Source organism: Sapajus apella, unplaced genomic scaffold, assembly GCF_009761245.1.
Source record: "Sapajus apella isolate SASKATOON/1434 unplaced genomic scaffold, GSC_monkey_1.0 scaffold45, whole genome shotgun sequence".
Classification (NCBI taxonomy): domain Eukaryota; kingdom Metazoa; phylum Chordata; class Mammalia; order Primates; family Cebidae; genus Sapajus; species Sapajus apella.
In genome coordinates, this window is record NW_022436985.1 from 8,159,131 (window position 1) to 8,175,442 (window position 16,312).

The 16,312-nt window shown below is 36.0% G+C and overlaps 1 protein-coding gene across 17 annotated transcripts in view; it reads left to right on the forward strand.

Moving 5' to 3' along the window:
- Positions 1-14,874, forward strand: part of SNCA (synuclein alpha) — a 121,133-nt gene extending 106,259 nt beyond the window's left edge. For 10 of the 17 annotated variants that reach the window (XM_032239599.1, XM_032239602.1, XM_032239601.1 and 7 more), the window contains exons 5-6: positions 10,031-10,114; positions 13,646-14,874. In XM_032239599.1, the coding sequence (XP_032095490.1) occupies positions 10,031-10,114; positions 13,646-13,810 (249 nt within the window). In that variant the 3' untranslated portion in view covers positions 13,811-14,874. Of the gene's footprint in view, positions 1-10,030; positions 10,115-12,586 lie in introns of all 17 variants that reach the window. The other 7 variants (XM_032239610.1, XM_032239612.1, XM_032239607.1 and 4 more) reach the window with 2 other exon arrangements.
- The last annotated feature ends 1,438 nt before the right edge of the window (positions 14,875-16,312 follow it).

Sequence of the window (16,312 nt, forward strand, 5' to 3'; positions counted from 1 at the left end):
GTTGCTAGTTTGAAGACCTACCTCCAAGTATCATTGTATTTGCAAACATGAAATGACTCATTGATTCTGATCCCAACACAAGAGCAACTCTTTCTCAGCTTGACCCATCTTCACATTGCTGATGTCTTATTCAATCACTACCCCAGGGGCTGACCTTCAAGAATATAATCCATGGAAGCTTAAAATAGTGAACACATTTGAATACACTTTAACACACATAATAAATTTTATTTATAGAAGAGGAGGATCAGCCCTTAGACATGAAAAGTGAAAATAGTTTATTCCCAGATTTTCTTTGTGTATTAGTATTTTCAACCAAGTCTATATCCAAGTAAGGGAAAAAAACCTGGCAATTGTTGCTGTGCTGTGAAGTCTTATTAGGTGAGTCATCTAATTACATGGCACTATCATAAATACAGCAGGCACTTCACTGCTTGCTAGGCTTGCCAGAGAAAATGAGGATTTAAGGCAGCATACCCTCTTTGCTAGATAATGTAAATTTCTTCTTAAAAATGATTTTGTACTAATTCCTGATTTATCCACCTATTTTTTTCAACCTATTATTTTTTAATTTATGGTTGAATGTATTTAAACATGAACTCAGCAATAAAACTAATAAATAGCATCCAGAAACAACCCCAAATATATTTAACATATTAGCTTTACTCTCTCCTCCACTGCCAAACCTTTAAAAACAGTGAAATAAATAGTTTTTATTTCATCTGTTCCCTTTTTCTCTCCTCTAAGGTGATTGCCAAGACTAAAGAAATAGCTAGAAGGGCAAAAGGCAAGAAAATGAGTAAGATGGTAACAGATTATCCAAAGTAGAGCACAGGCCAGGTGCAGTGGCTCATGCCTGTAATTCCAGAACTTTTGGAGGCTGATGCAGGAGAATCACTTGAGTCCAGGAGTTCGAGACCAGCCTAGGCAACATACTGAAACGTCATCTCTACAAAAAATATTTAAAATACTTGAGCGTGGCGGTGCAAGCTTATAGTCCCAGGTAGTTGGAAGGCTGAGGCTGGAGGATCACTTGGGCCCAGGAGTTGGAGACTACAGTGAGCTATGATTGTGTCATGCACTGCAACCCTGGCAGTAGGGCAAGACCCTGCCTCTAAAAAGAAGATAAACAAATTAGAGCATGAACAGCTTCCAAATATATGTTATTTATGTGTAAGACTGGGTTCTCTAAATGTATCATTTAATTAAAATAGATTTGCATTCTCAAACTGTAGGTATGGACTATGTATAATGTATTTATGATATGACTTACAGCGTTCACCAATGTGGTTATTCCCAAGTGATCCAGATGACTGATGACATAGTGATTTGTAAATTTGCTGAGACCCGATCTGACTAGGTGTATAACATAACTGAGGGAGAGTAAGTTCATTTACCGAAAGAAAACCTAGCATATGACCCAGCAGCCACATCTTCACTCAGCCTTCTTGCTAGGTTTGGCTTAGCATAACATCTATAATTTATGACAAAAATTATACTTGCACTTTTTAATTCAAACATTCAAAATCTGAGGAAGTGGCACCATCTGTGGTGTACTCCACTTTGTATGTGTGTGTGTGTGTGTGTCTCTGTGTGTGTGAGTGTGTGTCTGTGTGTGTGTGTGTGTGTGTGTGTTCCCACATCCTAAAGCATGTCTTGTACAGGTGAGTAGAAAATGTTGATAGAAAATTATAGATTCTGACATCTAAAACACAGTAGGTCACTACATTGTTAAAACCTGGAATTTTTTATCTTGTTATAAAGTCAGGCCAACCAAACCTAAAATACTGCTACATTGAAATACTGCAAAATATTCAAAATACTATAATTATAGATTTGGCAGTAGGACTGTACTAGACCTATCACTCTACAAGACTTACACCTTGCCCTTTCACTTACCTGTTCTATCTCACTAGATGTAATGCTATAATTTATACTCATATTAATTTATCATGTATTATAATATATTAAATATTATAAATTGTGTTGCAACTCCCCTTGCCTTTTGTCTGCATATTGCCTCAGAAGGAACAGACTGGTTCAATGGACTTCAACCACAGGCCCCTAGTGGCAAACAGCTGTTAATGCTGGGCCTGCCACTTTGATGCATTTCTAAAGATATAAAATATTAAGTGAACCAAGTCCCTTGGTCACTTTAATTCTATCTTAGATCTAAGCCATAACTGTACTTTCCTAAAAATTAAAATTTGAATTTTAACTTAACCACATATAATTGGAAATGGAGGTGGGGTTCATTCAGTCTACTTTTATCATGCTTTTTTACCCTTTGGGCAGAACATGCCAATTTTCATGGCTTCTCATGTGACAGAATATACTTACCAGATGCAATTAAACACTCCTTAGAGTATGTAAATAATAAATAGGATTATTTATTACATTGTTATTTTTATATTGTTCTTTATAAAGATTTTATATTTTTATATTGTTCTTTATATGTTCAATATAAAACAATATTATTTTATATTGAACATTATTTTTATATTGTTCTTTCCTACATATAATAGTAAGACTTAAAATATAGTGTTATTTCCGAAATATGCATGTTGTTTTAGTTTTGATGATTAAATAACAGTTTTTTGAGATTTTACATTTTTTAACAAAATATGTAGCCTTTCCAAAACAAGGCTTCAAAAATTCGTATAAGACTCAGAGTTGTTCTTCTCCACATAGATCTCTTAAAAAGGCAGAGGATTTATATGACCTCAAGAGAAACCAGAATATCAAAAGTTTAATTCCATGTTTTAAAAATAAAATTCCTTAGCTTTTTTGAAAATTAAGATTAATTTGATTTTGAATCAGACGCCCTTTGCTCCCCACCCCAAAATGGCATTATGAGCAGACTAGGAATTGACAATAGAAAATAGAACATGTGGAATATATATTTATCTTGCTTTTTAACAAGATTTTCATGTCTGCCTCCTTCATTTTTGAGTACATCAATGAAATACATGATAATTATCTTAGTGAAATATACTATCTACATACGCTGTGTATGGGATATTCACCTTTTTGAAACATCTATGCTATTTTTATTTAAATAGGAGCTCTAGGCTTGATTTCATTTTGGAACACTGGCGTGTGCTTAAGTTGAACCTTTTTTCCTCTTAAGTCAAAGTTCTTGTTTAGTTTCTTCTTTTATCTTTTTGGTTATTATCTCTCTCCTTCATCCTCATGGTGAGAGCTGTTGAGTGAAGGCATTATTTCCATTATTTGAGGCTACGTGACATCGTTTAACAATGCAGCAAAACAGTGGTTCTACCCAAAATATCTTCCAGTGTAAAAGCAGTGGGGAAAAGAAAAGTGTGCTTCTACTGCTTTGAATGTTTAAGGCCATGAAAGTTGATCGTACAAATTGGGTCATTCTTGTTACACCCAACTAAAACAGTCAAGAAGCCAGGGAGAAAAAGCATTCAAAAAATATCACATTGCTCCAAAAGTGTAATTTTCTACAAATCCAGATGCTGAAACTGCCTGTTGTAACCTGGAACCAGTCTTATCTGTAGCTGCTGAAATAACTTGCTGCACCTCCAGGACTAATTTTGCCCATCACTTTCACTCACCAATTGAAGCTTATCAGTTCCCCAGAACCTTTCTAAAGCCAATGAACTTTCTCAAAGAGCAATGTGTATTATTTCTCTCTTTTAGAACACCTCCAACCTCCTCTTTGTTCTTTGGATACAATATGCCAAGGACCAACCAGCCTCAAATTTCAATTTTTCATCCCACATAAAAAGTTAAATTTAGAAATTTATCTTTATATTTCTGACTTTGACAAAACATAGATACCAGATAATTGATGAAACCTTGCCATTATAATGATTGCTATGAATTGCTTCCCAGTGTCTTTAGATAACCCTCACCATTTGCCAACCTTTGATGGACTTCAAAATGAACATATCTTTTCTAAAAAAAATTTATTCATACTGAGAGCAAGTACATTGGTATGCTCTATATTAAATTATACCACAGAGTTTACAAATAATTGGTGGTGTCCAGCAGTGGTTTCCAAGAAAAATACTTAACAAGACATTTGCAAGGCCCTACAAACTTGCATTTTTAACAAGAGCCCCAGATGATTCTAGAAGAGTGTGGTTTAGAAAGCAATTTTTACCTTTATTATGCGTCATTTTAAACATATAATAAAATGAAAGTTATAAGCCATCGAATTAAACACAGATAATTTCCTTACAGAAAGTATTACTAGATATCTAAATACAATATGGTTCAAAACATGAAATTTTAAAAATTATGTAAATTCTGTAGTTGTATTCCTAAAGATAGTAGCTGAAATTTTTTCCTACTTTTCCTTGTATAATTTCCCTTTTCCTTCATTTTCACTTTCCTAGAATTGTACTTCCCAATAAACTATTAGCAGTGAAGCCTCGTCTCATGATCTGTTTTATAGAGCGCTTCAGCTGGGACAAGCAGCAGCTGGTAATCGGTTATATCAGCTATTCAACCCTACAGGTTTATTTAAAAAGAACTTGAATAGGATTTTTAGGGTGAAAGAGGTCAGTCTCAGCCATTTCTGTTTCCTAGTAAAATGTAGCTTTTAAGGCTTTCCTTATTAGCAATGGAGGGCCATTCCATTGTAATTTTTTGATAGCCATTTTTCTTTCCATGTGTCAAATACAGGGATAAGATACTGAACTGAGTCTATTTCACTGTTTGTAAAACAGCCCACTTGAAAAAAAAGACCACAGATATTCCAGGGATAGTGCCTAGCAGAGAAAGAATAAAAGGTATTTTCTTGCTATGTCTCTATATCCTGCTCTGTAGGTTCTCTTATTAATCATACAGGCATATACCAAAGTCCAAACATTTTTCTCATTTATTTTATTGCCCTAACATATTCTGGGTTAATATAATATCATAATGAAAATTTGAAAAAAAAATGGATTGTTTCAAAAGTGTTCAACATTTGTCGTATTGGTAGATATCTTATTCTTGTTTGTGGTAAAAATAAATGGCAGGTAGATTTCATACCTTCAAGCATGATTACGTTCTGAAAATGAGCCATTAATACTCATAAAATGAATATTTTAAAGTTCTTTTTTGTTACAGTTAAACTATAATTAGGCACAGTTGTAAACTGGAGTTGAAATTTAATAAGATATTTCCTTATAGAGAACATTTAATGTTTTTAGAGATAGAATTACAAAACAATAAATATACAGATATAGTAATAAAATTGTGTCTGATAATCATATTAAGCGTTTGTTGTTATATTCTCTCTTGGAATAGCTGCCAAATATTTTAGTATGCTTAAAATCAATGAGTATTATGGAGTCAACAAATTTAGATCACATAATTATGTTCTGGAAAGCATATTATAGAAAAATAACTATTAAAATGTGCCTATAGTAGTCTTCCTTTATCTGCAGGGGATACATTCTAAAACCCCCAGTAGAACACCTGAAATTGCAGATAGTAGCAAACCCTACATACACTATGTTTTTTCAAATGCTTATGTACCTATGAAAAAGTTTAATTTATAAACTAGGCACAGTAAGAGATTAACAACAACTAATAACAAAATAGAACAATTATAATAATACACTGTAATAAAAGTTATGTGCGTATGGTATGGTCTAGCTCTCTCTTTCCCTTTCTCCCTCTCTCTCTCTTTCTCTCTCGCTCGCTTGCTCTCTCAAGATATCTTAGTATTTTGGAGCTGCAGTTGATGGCGGGTAACTGAAACCATGGGAAAAAAACAAAACCATGGATAAGGTCGGGTGCAGTGGCTGATGCCTGTAATCCCAGCACTTTGGGAGGCCGAGGCGGGTGGATCACCTTGAGGTCAGGAGTTTGAGACCAGCCTGGCCAACATGAAGAAACCCCATCTCTATTTAAAAAAAAAAAAAAAAAAAAAAACACGGATAAAAGGAGACTACTATATATACATTTTAAAACTGATGAAAGATTAAACTCTTCTTTCTTCCATACCCCACCCATTTCCTCCCACCCAAACCTAGATAGTTTTAAAGCAAATACGTAGACATCTTATTTGATCTGTAAACATTTGATTAATTTGCAAAAATTAAGAACTCTTTTTAAAATAAAACTGCAACATATTATCACACCTAAGCAAATAAACAATAATTCTTAAATATCCAGTGTTCAAATTTCTCCAATTACCTCATATGTGTTTTCCATTGGCTTATACTGGGACCCCACTAAGAATGAAATAAAGTTCTTAGATTGCAATCGGCTAATGCTCTCTCACTTCTACTTCAATCCACAGGTTCCCACTAACTTCTTTTACCTTGCAATTTACTTGTTGAAATTATACATATTATTTGTCTTGTGTAGTTTTTCACAGTGCAAAATTTGCTGGTTGTAGCCAGTGATGTGAGGAGTGAACATGTTTTTCAGCCCCTTTTATTTGCTGTAAGTTGTCAGTAATAGCTAAATGTGAATCAAATTCAAATTCAGATCACACAGGACCTTTTTTTTGAGACGGAGTCTTGCTCTGTTGCCAGGCTGGAGTACAGTGGTGTAATCTTGGCTCACTGCAATCTCTGCCTCCTGGGTTTAAGTGATTCCCCTGCATCGGCCACCGGAGTAGCTGGGACTACAGGTGTGCACCACCACACCTGGCTAATTTTTTGCGTTAGAGTAGACACAGGGTTTCACCATGTTGACCTGGATGGTCTCCATCTCCTGACCTCATGGAACACTTTAATAATTGAACAAATGAACGCTTAATAGCAGTTACACCATTAGGATGTCCTGATTCAACATCTAGGTTGTAAACCCTATTGTTGATATGGACTCTAGAATAGGATTGCACTGTTATCCCTAGGGTAACTTGTTCCGATTTGATGAAGTTATTGGGTCAATAAATAATAGCCCACTTAGACTAGGACGGTCTTGGTTTAAGATAGTCATGTGTATGTACTTCTGTCAGAGGGCACATAATACAGTAAATCCTCACTTCATCAGTAGTTTTCTAAGTCTTAGGAAACTAAGAGTTAGAGCAAAACAGCATAACAAGACCAGCTTTATCATTGGCTAATTGATATAAGCAAGAATTAAGTTCCTATGGCAAATTTCTGGTCACAAAAACACCATCAAACTCCTAAATAAAGACCAAATCACTTCTGATATTAAACATAGAAATAAATGTGAGCTGTATATACGTTTAAGAAGATTAAAACAAGTCAAACAACTTACCTAATTATTCCAGTAGAGCCCGCAGGTGGCTGGAGCCTATCCTAGCAGCTCAGGGAACAATATGGGAACCCACCCTGGAAAGAATGCTGTTCCATCATTCAGGGCTGTCTTGCACACACCCACTCACCCATGCTGGAACCATGTAGACACACACACACACCTAACCTGCACATCTGCGTACATCCTTCAAAGTTCAGCCAAATAACATATAAACATACTCAATAATATCCACCAGTCTTAGTTCTGCCTTAACAACTCCTTTTTGATCATCAAACAACAAACAGGCTAGGTCCATCTTATTTACTTGTCTGGTCCATATAAAAATTTTCTGACAAATTATATTAGAAAATCAAATCTCGGTCAGTTTCAGAATTCATGGAAAAAGAAAATTTGCCTTATTTCCTTCATACTTGGCTATCCTAACAGTAATCTAAATATTAATCAGAAAGTTAATGATGTCGTTTCCTTTTCCCAGTTCTAAAGAAGGTTTTGCTCCCCCATTTGATCACTAAGGCTAATTGACACTCAGAAAAAGCACAGGGAATTCCTCAGCATCACATACGCTCTGACATCTAGAGAAGCTAGGACTTGAGCTCAAGTCCTGTGACTTGAAAGGCCTTGTGCATAGCCGCCTGGCAGCAGAGCCCCTATCCTTGACTGTACCAAGAAGTGAAACACTATGAAAACAATATCTGTACCCATATTTTAAAATGAGGCAGTTTGGGATGGTTTAAATTTTATTTAACTTATATATTGTTTGGATTTTTTTAGTTTATAAAGAGGGCATTGGCAAGGGCAGAATGATTGGTAAGCTTCTCTGCCCGGCTACCATAAGCATGATCTTTAGTTTGACCTTTTCTTACTGTCAGCCATTTCCTTATCCTTTTGTGTCCCTGTCAGTCACTTCCATGCGAAGACATGGGGAGGCTTTTTTACATTAGACGTTGTTAAAAATAAGCTGCATTGGCTGAGGAATTATTTGATCTCTTCCTTTAAGTCCAATTAGGCTCAAATTGCCTCTCTGCGACTTGAATTTTCAGTTAACTTTATCTTCTTATAATTACTTCGCTGAAATAAATGCAAAGCAACAAAAGATATTTAGTGATGATACCAACAAAGCCATAACCATTTTAGCCTGAGTTTTGTAGTATTCTTTGCCTAGGAAGAGGTACTAGAAAAATTTTGTAGCTGGGTGCAGTGGCTCACACCTGTAATTCCAGCACTTTGGGAGGCCAAGGTGAGTGAATCACCTGAGGTCAGAAGTTCGAGACCAGCCTTGCTAACATGGTGAAACTCTGTTTCTACTAAAAATACAAAAAATTAGCCGGGCATGCTGGCATGTGCCTATAATCTCAGCTACTCGGGACGCTGAAGCAGGAGAATTGCCGGAACCTGGAAGGCAAAGGTTGCAGTGACAGGGACCCGAGATCACGCCATTGCACTGCAGCTTGGACAACAAGCATGAAACTTTGTCTCTAAATAAATAAATAGGAAAATTTTCTGACCATGTATTTGATTCTTTTCCTCCAATATATATAGTCTCGGTCTTCAAATTTCAGAAAAGAATTTGTTTCTTCATTGTCATTTAAAAATAATGTATTAACCTCATGTTCTCACTCATAAGTGGGTGTTGAACAATGAGAACACACAGACACAGGGAGGGGAACATCACACACCAGGGCCTACCAGAGGGTGGAGGAATAGGGCAGGGATAGAAGGAGGCAGAAGTATTGGGGAGGGATAGCATTAGGAGAAATACCTAATGTAGATGACAGGGTGAAGTATGCAGCAAATCATCATGGCTCATGTGTACCTATATAACAAACCTGCACTTTCTGCACATGTACCCGAGAACTTAAAGTATAATAAATAAATTTTTAAAAATGTGTTAAATATTATGCTTTTACATTATAAATGATCATAAAAGTCAAACATTTAGAAAAAAGTCAAAGTAACATATATAACCATCCAACAAAATAACTTTCATATTTTATTGTTTTCTTCCAAATGTTTTACCTTTGCATCTGAATTCTGCATAGGTTGTATCTACAATATAGACAACACTTTATAGCCTGCTAAATATTATACCATAAATAGGTTATTATTACATAATTCTTGGGTAATAGTAATACGTGTCTTTATCATAATCTACTGAGTAGCTGAACATTTTTTTTTTTTTTCGAGACAAGGTCTCTCTCTCTCTGTCACCCAGGCTGGAATGCAGTAGCATGAACATAGCTCACTGTAGCCTTGACTTCCTAGGCTCAAGTGATCTTCCTGCCTCAGCCTCCCACTGGGACTATAGATAGGCATGTGCCACCATACCCAGCTATTTATTTGTATTGTCAGTAGAGATGAGGTTTCATTGTGTTGCGCAGGCTGGTCTTGAACTCCTGGACTCAGATGATCCACCTGCCTCAGCCACCCAAAGTGCTGGGATCACAGGCGTGAACCACCATACCCAGCAATAATTTTTAAATTCTTCATTATTCATTGAACATTTAGTTAACAATTTTAAAAATTTTGTTTCCTGCCGTCATTGATCTTGTGAAAAATATCTTTGGACTATAGCTGTAGATTATTTCCTAAATAGTGAATTACTTGAGCAAAAATTTTATATGCTTTGAGTGTTGGTAGCCCATGTTGCCACAGTGTTTTCCCAAAGGTATTACAAAGCTTAGAATGCCAGTAAGTAATATTAAGGTATTCCATTTGCAACATCCGTGACCAACATCCCTCTACATAAGATTTTTCCAAACCATGGTTCTGATTTTTAAAAGTGAAAAATACTACTTAATCATGTTCTTTTTGTGCTTCTCACTTTAAATATTAGAGTGAAGAAGGAGCCCCACAGGAAGGAATTCTGGAAGATATGCCTGTGGATCCTGACAATGAGGCTTATGAAATGCCTTCTGAGGTAGGAGTCCAAGCTGAATCTAACAGACAGTACCTAAACTCTGTCACTATCACATTTCGCTTACATGAGTGCTTAGGAGAATCATTTGCTCTCTACGTGCTCATTATGTGGACAACTTGCAAGCTAAGCACGGTATTTACATTAAAAAAAAAAAAAGAGGAGGAGGAAGAAGATGAGGAAGAGAACTCGGAGAGGATGACAGAAATCATATATAGTCCACATAGCTTAAAATGTTTACTACTTAGCCCTTTACAGGAAAATTTTGCTAACCCCTGCATTAGAGGATTATATTTTTAGAAACTTTGTATTCTAAAAGAAATTTCTAAATGGAATGTTAGGGAAATCAATGGAACACCAAAGGAAGGTAATTATTTTTTACCATACATTTCCAGTGGGATGATTGCATAATAAAATAAAAGTTACCCACAGAAATTATAGAATAAAAAGCTAAATGTATGATTTGCAGCAATTGATATATTCCAGTGTAACATTTTTAACAACTTAATTTGATTTCAAATTTTATTTTGGTTGAAAATAAAAGTACCTTTAATAGAAAATGTATCAAAAGGGAAATTAGAAAATACTGTTAGATGGATCAAACTGACCCAAGAAGAAATAGTAAATCTGAATAGATCTGTAACACAGTGAAGAGATTAAATTAGTAATTAAAAAAAAAAAAAAAAAAAACCTACCTGCAAAGAAACTTCCAGGCTGAGATGGCACCACTGGTAAATTCTACCAAACATTTATAGAAGAATTAATACTAATTAATTGACACTACTTAGTATCTCTTACAAAACATAGAAGAGAAGGAGACATTTCCCAACTTATTCTATGCAATCAATATTACCCTAATAATCAAAACCAAATGAAGAGATTACGAAACAAGAAACTACATAATGGTCCATTAAAAATTGAGTTCAAGTATGTTATAGTTAAGTTATGTATTATTCTTCATGGCATTATTAAAGGCATAACGAGGCTAGGTGCAGCGGCTCATACTTGTTATCTCAGCACTTTGTGAGCCAAAGTGTGCAGGTTACTTGAGGCCAGGAGTTCGAGACCAGTCTGGCCAATGTGGTGAAACCCCATCTCTACTAAAAATACAAAAATTAGCCAGGCATGTTGGTGCACTCCTGTAGTTCCAGCTACTTGTTAGGCTGAGGCATGAGAGTTGCTTGAACCCAGGAGGCAGAGGTTGCAGTGAACTGAGATGGCGCCAGTGCACTCCAGCCTGGGCAATAGAGCATGACTCTGTCTCAAAAAAAAGGCATATTAATAATAATCCCATTTATAGAAATTGAGATTAAATTGTTTGTTTGCCTAATAAGAATTTCCAATATAGAGTAATTGACATTACCATAAGGAGTTTACAGTCTGGTAGGTTTGATGAAAAAAGTGGAAATTCGTTCATTCATTTCTTCACTATGATTCCTTTAAGAAACATTATTGATTATCTCCTATGCACCAGGCATCACAGGAGCAAAAATATACAAGATATACTAGAAAATGTAAAATTTTAAAGGATCTGTTTCAATCAGTCAGGAGTTTTGTTGAGGAGGTAACGCTGATCTGGGTGGGAAAGGGTAAGAGTGATAGGTCAAAATGAACAGAGGACGTTCTGGCACAAGGGAATATCAGAAGCAAAGGCGTATATGTCTGAGAATGCAAATGAATATGTCTGAAAAGAGTGAATAATTATGATTCAAGCTTAAGAACAAAGAGAATGGTGATAGATTGAAGTTGCAGCTATGGGTCAAAGACAAATTGTAGAGTATTAGGACAATCTTGTCATTTAAGTTTGTATTCTATTCAGAAATCAGCTTGAGTTATTGAAGGTATACTTATTTGTTTGTTTTTAAGCAGAATCCTGATATTTTTAAAGTTGCTCTTTAGGAGGAATAATCTGACCCCTTTAATGAAATTCATTAATATTTGTATTGTGTATGTTAACCAGACATTGTATGGAGAGCTTCAGGTTTGAAATACAAGTAATAATTGAAGCCATAGATGAAGATGAAATTTTCAACTGGGAGAGTGAAAGTGAGGAAAACATACCTTGCCTTCAAATGTCTTAATTTCCTTCTAAGAATGAGAGGATCTTAGCCCTGGAAAAGGCTTTACAGACTGCTTGATTTTATTCTCACATTTTACAGTTGAAGAAACTGAGAACCAGATAGTCCAACTTATTTGTCCTACCAAACTAGGTATATGATCATTAAATGGCACATCTGGATTCAAACCTAGATATTTTAACTCTGACTACTACCATAATTCACTTCTATATGCAACAGGAAAGATAAAGCTATTAAAAATAAAATAGTGTTTGTTGCAGAATATTTGCAAAAACGTTGAGTGTAAATTTTACTGTAAGTGGTGAGCCATGGCCTATCACATTTGCTGTCAGTGCTGATGCCTGATTGAAACTTATAGTAACAGTGCATGCTGTCTTTTTTATTTTTCTAATACTAGGAAGGGTATCAAGACTATGAACCCGAAGCCTAAGAAATATCTTTGCTCCCAGTGTCTTGAGATCTGCTGACAGATGTTCCATCCTGTACAAGTGCTCAGTTCCAACGTGCCCAGTCATGACATTTCTCAAAGTTTTTACAGTGTATTTTGAAGTCTTCCATCAGCAGTGATTGAAGTATCTGTACCTGCCTGCACTCAGCATTTCGGTGCTTCCCTCTCACTGAAGTGAATACATGGTAGCAGGGTCTTTGTGTGCTGTGGATTTTGTGGCTTCAATCTATGATGTTCAAACAAATTAAAAACACCTAAGTGACTACCACTTATTCCTAAATCCTCACTATTTTTTTGTTGCTGTTGTTCAGAAGTTGTTAGTGATTTGCTGTCATATATTATAAGATTTTTAGATGTCTTTTAATGATTCTGTCTAAGAATAATGATGTAGTGTGAAATTTGTTAATATATATAATACTTAAAAATATGTGAGCATGAAACTATGCACCTATAAATACTATGAAATTTTACCATTTTGTGATGTGTTTTATTAACGTGTTTGTATATAAATCATGAGAAGTAGAATGTTATCGCATTATAAAAATATTTTATTTTTATCCCATCTCACTTTAGTAATAAAAATCATGCTTATAAGCAACATGAATTGAGAACTGACACAATGGACTTAAATATAAAGTTCTTAATAGCCATTTGAAGAAGGAGGAATTTTAGAGGAGGTAGAGAAAATGGAACATTAACTCTTCACTGGGAATTTCCTGAAGCAAAACCCCTGGAAAGGTTTTTGGTGTGCACTGGTGCCTTAAGTGGCTGTGATTTTAAAAAAAAAAAAAAAAAAAAAAAAAAGGCGGATTTCAGGAAACTAAGCAGTGCAAAAGGTGATTTTGACTACATCCTCCTGAAAGATCCATAAGACACAGTAGCACATATTAGCACATTCAAGGCTCTGAGAGAATGTAGTTAACTTTGTTTAACTCGGAATTCCCCACTTTTTGTTTTTTTAATCATCAGAAATTCTGTCTCTCTTTTTCTCTCTCTTTTTTTTTACAGGAAATGCCTTTAAACGTCTTTGGGAATTACCAGAGTCACCTTAAAGAAGATCAGCTCTCTAGATTGATAAAAATCTCATCAGCTCCTTTAAATGTTGCCAAATATGTGAATTCTAGGATTTTTCCTTGGGAAAGGTTTTTTTCCCTTTCAGGGAGGATCTATTAACTCCCCAGGGGTGCTGAAAATAAACTTGATTGTAAAAAACTCTATATAAATTAATTTTAAAATTATTTAGTTTCTCTTTTTAATTATTCCAGAGACAACAGGCATGGCCATTTTAAAAAGTCACTAGTAGAAAGTATAGTTTCAAGACAGAATATTCTAGACATGCTGGCAATTTATATGTATTCATGAGTAATGTGATATATATTGGGCATTGGCGAGAAAGGAAGAAGGAATGAGTGACTATAAGGATGGTTACCATAGAAACTTCCTTTTTTACCTAACTGAAAAGAGACTACTATGGAGTGCTAAGCTGCATGTGTCATCTTACACTAGAGAGAAATGGTAAGTTTCTTGTTTTATTAAGTTATATTTAAGCAAAGAAAGGATTTGTTATTGAATTGTATATTTCAGGAAGGCTAGAAAAATGGTGGTTAGGATATATTTTAAATCTACCTAAAGCAGCATATTTAAAAAAATAAAAAGTATTGGAATTAAAATAAGAAATAGAGGACAGAACTAGACTGATAGCAGTGACCTAATTTGAAATTAGTAAAGTTGTGACCATGAATTTAAGGACTTATATGGATACAAATTCTCCTTTAAAGTGTTTCTTCCCTTAACATTTATCAGGCAGTTACTTATGAGCAGTGAATTATTTTACATATCTTAATAGTTTGTTTGGGACCAAGCACTTGAACAGAAAGTTCTGTAAGTCATATAAGCCTTTTCAGGAAGCTTGTCTCATATTCACTCCGGAGACATTCGCCTGCCAAGTGGCCTGAGGATCAATCCAGTCCTAGGTTTATTTTGCAGACAAACATTTTCTCAAGTCTGAGTTATTAGCCTCAAATGACTCCACAGTGGGCTTTACCAAAACAGTTCAGAGTGCGCTTTGGCACACAGTTGGGAGCAGAACAATCTAACATGTGGTTTGGCATTCCAAGTTGGGTCTTTTTCAGAATCTCTCCACTAGTGTGAGATGCAAATATGTTTCCTCATCTTTCTGACTCATCCAGTATGTAGCTATTTGTGACACAATAAATATATACATATATGAAAATATATATTTGGTTTCTGCCTCCAGTTCTTACAAAGAGCTCCTAAAACCCTTATAATTTCCTGAGTGGTAGGGGTGCTAGGGTCATCTTTTCTAATATTTGGTCTTTGACCCTGCTCTGACACAGAGCTCCTCAGTCCCTGGGTGAGAATAGCATCTCTTCTTCTAATGAGGTGACTCTTGCTAGGTTCCTGGATGGGGGCTGGTCACCAGAAAGATCAAACCATGATTAGAAGCTTGAAACTTTTAGCCCCTCTGGGAACAGGAGAGAAGAGGAGCTGGAGATCAGTACGCAATCATGCTTCCAGGATGAAGACTCCATACAAATCCCTAAAAGATAGGATTCAGAGTGCTTTGAAATAGGTGAACACACGCAGAGGTGCTAGGAAGGGTGGTGTGTTCAGAGAGGGCATGGAAGCCCCCCACGCCTTCCCCCTACCTTCCCTGTGCATCTCTTCCAGCTGGCTGTTCCTGAGTGGTATCCTTTTACAACAAACTGGTAATCTAGTAAGCAAACTGTTTTCCTGAAGTCTGTGAGTCACACTAGCAAATTATCAAACCTGAGGAGAGGGCCACAGAGATCTTGGATTTGTAGCCAATTCAAACAGAAGCTGTGGATAACATGAGGACTCATCATCTGTGATTGTCATCTTAAGTGGGGAGGGAAAAATCTTGTAAAACCGAGCCCTTCACCTGTGGGTCAGTGCTTACTCCAGGTACATAGTGTCCGATATGAATTGCAGGACACCCAGTTGGTAGCCGTCACAAAGAATGTGAGAACTGCTTGACGTAGAAAACACACCCCCACACTCACGTGTGGTGTCAGAAACGAAGTGTTCTGGAAATATTGAGTGTAGTGAGTGTATAGAAAGAAAAACAGCTTTTCCTTTTCACTACTGGATTAAACACAAACACACTCATGCACCTCACACATCTCAAAGACAACCATTAATTCTCAAAGATAGTGCTGTCTAAATTTATACTGAGGGAGAAAACACATCTTCTTTTCAAGTCTGTAAACCTGACAGACTGCCTCTATCCCCACACTAATGGAACTCTGTGTATTATCTGGAATGCGTTCATCCCACTTTGTTCTTTCTGTCTTGGGTAAGGCAAGTGTGCAACAAGGCTGGCATTTTCACGTGAGCTCTGTCCCTGTTCTTGGCTATACTTCAGACAAATTATTATGTGTCAAATATAGGTGTAAGTGATTGATCAATATTAAGTCATTTAATTCTCAAAACAACCTTAAAAGCTTCCATTATGATTCTAATTTTATACGTGAGCCCATGGAGGCACCCACAGGCTAAATCGCTTTCCCACGGCCACACAGCTAGTAAGTGGCACAGCCGGGAGGCCCAGCACTGCAGCGGCACAGTCTGTGCTCTCAGCCCCTTGGCCACACAGTCTCCGAGTGAGGACACACAGCTATTTAAGAGAACTTC